Genomic DNA, 5,543 nt, shown 5'->3' with positions numbered 1-5,543 from the left:
GCTGCTGCCATAGCAGCGTGGGTCAGGCTGGTGCTGTTGAAGCATAGGCAGCAGCATGGGCTCCCCAGGGGACTGCTCCTGATGTTCTGTTCAACCCACATCCCCTGGGGCAGGGCTCTGCTTCTTATGGGTCACTGCACCCATTTACCCTGCAAGATATATTTTTGGGCATGGAGCTGTATCTGCCCAGCTCCTATGGCTATGCTGTGCCTGCCGTGGCAAAAACTGTTTGGGGGATGTGGCCATACCAGTGCCCCCTCTAAGTCAGGACCTAGAACTGGTGCCCACTTGCTTTACCCCAGTTATGCTACTGTGTGTCTGTGGTAAGAACTCTCCTTGTATTGCCTTCCTGCTTCATTGTTTTCCCCATACAAATTTTACTAGAATCTTTAACCTCAGTGGAAGTGAACAAATCATTAACAGGTAGCTCTTGGTTTTACAGGTTACTGGAGAGAAGAGACCATCAGCAGACCTGGGCAAAAAGCCCAAAAGCCAAAAGAAGAAGAAAAAGAAGGACCCAAATGAGCCACAGAAACCTGTGTCAGCTTATGCCCTGTTTTTCAGAGACACACAAGCGGCTATCAAAGGGCAAAACCCCAATGCTACCTTTGGAGATGTATCAAAAATTGTTGCATCAATGTGGGACAGTTTGGGAGAAGAACAAAAGCAAGTGAGTTTCTGACCTGATTTATTGAAGCTGTTGAATTGGGGTTTTTTTTCCCTGTTAAAACAATATAGAGGGCTATAGAATTGCAGAGCATTTTAGAAGTATAGTAAGGAATATAGGCACCTAAAAGTGCATGCACAGAAACGGAGGCTATTTTGAGTGTGTTTATATAAGTGCCCATTGTTAGACCCCAACTCCATGCGGCACCCAACGACTAGGGAAACGACGATCCAATTGCTCATGGGTCCTGTTACTCATCAGCCAGACCAAGCAGGGAGCAAACACCAGCATACATTGCTCGCAGCAGCTTTATTCAAAATGGGGACAGCTTTGGACTAGCTCCCAAAAAAACAACAAACTGAGGAGCGCCATGAACAATGGTTCTTTCCACATTTTATACACCTTGGTCTATGCTCATTAAGATTCACCCCTCCTTCTGTTCCACCCATTTCTCCTCCCATCTCAAGCTCTGCCTCTGTTTACTGTTTGCTTCATTAGCATGGAATTGCCTATGCATTTTATTAATTTACATGCCTTTTTGCCATGAGCGCATGTCCAAGGCCATGAACTTACTTCTTTGGTCAATGGGTGGACTTTGACCAAAACCTGGAAACTTCTTCACCAGTCACCATTTACCCTTTTTGCATATGTTCGTCTTGGATTCTGTTACCAGTTACATGTTGTTTTTCACATTCCAATCTGTTTTTCAGTTCTAGGTTGTACCATCTTCTACATGAGGCTTCACCTCATTCACAGCACACAGACTCACACAGACTCATTTAAAAATGGTTGACACAGTTAAGATGGTTACTTATCATAAGCAAATGGCTGGCTTAGCATAAGCATTCATAAGCAAAATCTGTTTGCCTAAGTGTCTTGCAGTATACTTTTAATATATCATTCTGCCTTGTGGTCAGCAGCTCTGCTAGGCCTTTTATTCAGCTGCAAATCCAGTGTTCCCCAAGATCCAGATATTGCCACCCTAACACCCATTGCTACTTGAAGCCAGGTGTAGTAAGATTCAAGTTCTAGGGGCGGCTGTGACACCGTCTGGTGATCACGCAACCCCTGTCCTGCTCCAGCTTTAGGGTATCCGCCCCTTCTTGCTCACCTGCTACACCTTCATGTATCCTTTGGATGATCAAAAGGGAGGCTGCCTAAGGGTCATAGAGCAAGCCCCAGTCCTCCTGGCAGTCAGCAGGTCTCTCCCATTCCCCACGGGTCTCAGCTGTGCCCCTCTTGGGCTTAGTGGGCCTGCCTGACCTGTTGATACCACACAGGGCACTTGTAGCCTTAAGGGCTGTTCATGGCCTCCAACCTCCCATGCAGCCATGCCTATGCCTCACAGATGTTACTGTACCATCACTCTCTTGTCAGGGCCCCAGCCTTCTTGGCCTTCACCCATTTGTATAGCTGGGCCTTCTAACCCAGGCCTACTGTGCTGGACCTGGCTTTGGGGCACCAGCTCTTGTCTTGATTATTTTAGTTCTGGGCACCCCTGGTCCTATCTCCATTCTACCCAAGTGGTGAGCCTGCTTCAGCTCTGCCTGGGCCCCCTAGCCATGTTTCAGTACTGGTTTGAGCAATGAGCTGTTTCAGCCCTGCTTTGGGCAATGAGCCTGTTTTGACTTGGTTTGGGCCCTATCTCCACCCTGCTCTGGGTGCTGAACCTATTTTGGGTCTGTGTGCCTGGGTCCCCTGGCTCTGCTTGGCTTCCGCCTGAGCTAAGCTACCCTCTTTCTCTTGGCTGCAACCTGTTTTTGAGCTAAAGGCCACACCATGTCCTGGGCCTCTAGCACCTGGCAGGCTTGGGACATCTGCATGCCCTCGGGCGCTATTGGGATCTCTGCCAACCCCTGATAGTCCCAACCACCAGTTTAAACTGTAACAAAGGAATGAGCGCACTGACTATAACATACATTTAGCCTATTCTAGGTGCACACATCAATAGTAGTTCGTGGCCTTGCAGTAAGGCTTCCCCTTACCCTAGGTTTATTCTTCTGTAAGGCACCAGCCTCTTACAGGTAGTCCCCAGGGCAGCACAGAAGTGAGCCAGGTATCCCTCTGCCGCCTTCCAGACAAGGAGCTCTTCACTGTGAAGCTTACTGGGCCAAACTGCCTGACTTGACTCAGGCCCTAGGCTTATATACTGCCTAAGCCCTGTAGGGGTTTCTTCCTTAGGGGTTTCTCATTATCAGTCAAAGAGAGATCTGGTATTCTCCTGTGTGTTTCATAGTTCACATTTACAGAAATTCACAATTCTGCCCCAAAGCATGGACTCTTGCTTTAAACACTGGCCAACAACTTAGGGCCTGATCCATCTGTCACTGAGAACTCACTGAAAGGAGTAACTTTTAGGAAAGGTGCAGCAGACAGAACAAAACTAATGTAAAACTGGCACATGCTGGGGAGTAGTTTTATGTCTCATTTTGCTTTGTGTCAGATATAAATTATATATATAAAATGGGGATAAAAGCCATTTTGCTGAACTGCAAGGATGTTTGACTTCAGATGAGTAGTGTTTATAAGGCTGCCGGATGCTTCCATACTCTTTTTCATACCATTCCTATTTGTCGTCCCTGATGTATTTTGTTCTCTGTAGTTCTGAAGGAAATCATTAACATGTGCAAATATCAAAATATAATATACCAATATTCACAGGCTCTTTTAATAGAAAAGACAGGCTCTTTTGATGTAACTCAGTGGCACAGCCCTCACCCCCATCACTGAATGCTTCTGATGCAGAGTGCCACAAGATTTGGTGAGACTACAAGTAGTGTGACAAGTTGTTTCGAAGTTGAGTCAATACTTTGGTTATTATTTACAGTGGGCTTAACAGCTTTTTTATTGAATGTACTCTTGCAAATTACTTTCTAACACATGTGATCCCTTGCTGTTATTGTTGCCTCATGTCTCTCTCTGCTGCTATGCTATAGCTTCCTATTCCCCAAAAATCCAAAGATGGAAGTACTCCCCCAAAGTAAAAACTGCCCTTTTCCAGATCTTTGGTTTGGCTGTTGCATAAAAGTCGCTTCTACTTTGCTTTCAAAGCTAAACAACCTGGAATCTATTTGATTTGATCTTGGGTTCTTTGTCCTCACACATCTTAACTGTCTCTCATGATCAACAACATCTCCTGAACATTGCTGGGTTTGACCTAACCTTGAACTTGCATCTGACTAAGTATTTAATCCTGCCGTAATCTTGACTATGAATCTTGTCTTTCTAAAATGCTGCTCTCTGAAGTCTGGTGAGTCTAGGAAGCTATGTTCCTACTTCATTACAAGGCACATGATTTATTTCAGAAACTCAGGCTGCCTCTATATGTTGCAGGTATCACACACATAACTGATTAACTGTACACTTACTTTTATACCAGCTAGCTGTGCAAAGTACCTATCATGCCATAAAAAGCTTCAACAAGCTATAAAGTTAGGTCTTGAAAAGGTGTACTAACTTTATAGCTGGTTGCTATCGAGTACGGCCATGCAAAATTTCACCCAGCGTTTTGTTTTGAAGCTGCTTTGATGCATTTTGAACTTGAAACAGTGAAATCAAAATGAAACAAAAGCCTTTGAAACAGCTTCAAAATGAAACAAGGGAACTCAAAGCCAGGCTTACTGGCTTCAGTGCAGGTCTCAGCCAGCAGCACCTGGCTTCTCTCATCCGGCACTCAGATCAGGGGCTTGCCCGCACCCCTTGGAGGGCTGCAAGGGCTGTGCCAGAGTCCTCCCAGGGGTGCGTGCCCCCTATCTTTGCGCAGGATGACAGGAGCCACGTGCTGCTGCCTGGGGCCAGTGGCAGCACTGATCTTCCCAGTGCTGGGTGTGGGCTGCGCCCAGCGCTGGTCTGTTATCTAGTAGGCAGATCGGGGGAACACCCCCCCGGGAGGACTCTGACACAGCCCCCGCAGCCCTCCCGGGGGTGCAGGTGAGCCCCCAGTCTGCCTACCGGATGAGAGGAGCTGGGTGCTGCCAGCTGGGACCGGTGCCAGGAAGATGGGTGCTGCCACCAGTCCCAGGCAGCAGCACCCAGCTCCTGTCATCCCGTGTGTAGATCGAGGGCCTACCCCCGGAAGGGCTGTGGGGGTGTTCCAGAGTCCTCCCGGGAGTGCATGAGCACCATCTGCGCACGGGATTCTTTTAATCCACAGAAGATGGATTAAAAGAACATCTTGGGGCACACTACTATGGTAATTTTTTTAAACAAACACTTCCTCATTTTGGAAAAATATAAACCATCTTGCTTCAGGATATGAGCCAATTCCCAATAATGGAGTCAGAAAGAAACTTACTCTGGCTGATCTTCCCACAAATGTCTATTGCAAGTAGAACTTCTTCTGATTCATCTACATCTAGTTACTGTTGGAGGTGAAATACTGGACACACTGATTTGGATACATTTGTCTGGTCAGGTCTGGCAGTTCCCGTGTTTTCTAAAGATGGTCTCTGGGACCAGAAATTGTATTGTTCTTATCATGACTGTCACCTTTGCCCTACCTCCCCATAAAAGAAATTCAGAATGGCTTTTGCAAATTTCAGATCCATCTATAGCTTTATGATACCTGCAGTTCTATGACCTCCTACCAATCAGCGTCCTACCTGCTGGCCTCTGATTTGATCTCAGGGGGGCCTACCCTGATTTGATCTCAGGTGCCAGGATGTAGGATAGAAGGAATTCCACTGAGTTACTCCTGACTTGCAAAAGTTTAGCCAGAAAAAGAATATAGCCCACAGAACACTTTTCTAGACTGGATTCCTCTCTGTCTTCCTCTTCCATGCTATCTGTTTAGGCTGCTTGAGCTGCACCTTCCCTTCCCTCCCACTTTCCCTTCTGCTTGGGCTGCTTGGGCTATCTGCTTAGGCTGCACCTTGCC

At 46.8% G+C, this 5,543-nt stretch overlaps 1 protein-coding gene across 7 annotated transcripts in view; it reads left to right on the top strand.

Annotated features, from left to right (window-relative positions):
• The window catches only part of TOX2 (TOX high mobility group box family member 2), a 381,887-nt gene that overhangs the window by 325,855 nt on the left and 50,489 nt on the right, over positions 1-5,543 (top strand). For all 7 annotated transcript variants that reach the window (XM_006022250.3, XM_014519289.2, XM_014519287.2 and 4 more), the window contains one exon: positions 443-670. In XM_006022250.3, the coding sequence (XP_006022312.2) occupies positions 443-670 (228 nt within the window). The remainder of the gene's footprint in view (positions 1-442; positions 671-5,543) is intronic.

The sequence above is a fragment of the Alligator sinensis genome, unplaced genomic scaffold, assembly GCF_000455745.1.
Source record: "Alligator sinensis unplaced genomic scaffold, ASM45574v1 scaffold368_1, whole genome shotgun sequence".
Lineage (NCBI taxonomy): Eukaryota > Metazoa > Chordata > Crocodylia > Alligatoridae > Alligator > Alligator sinensis.
The sequence above is the reverse complement of the archived record's forward strand: the minus strand, read 5'-3'. Positions and strand labels throughout refer to the sequence as shown.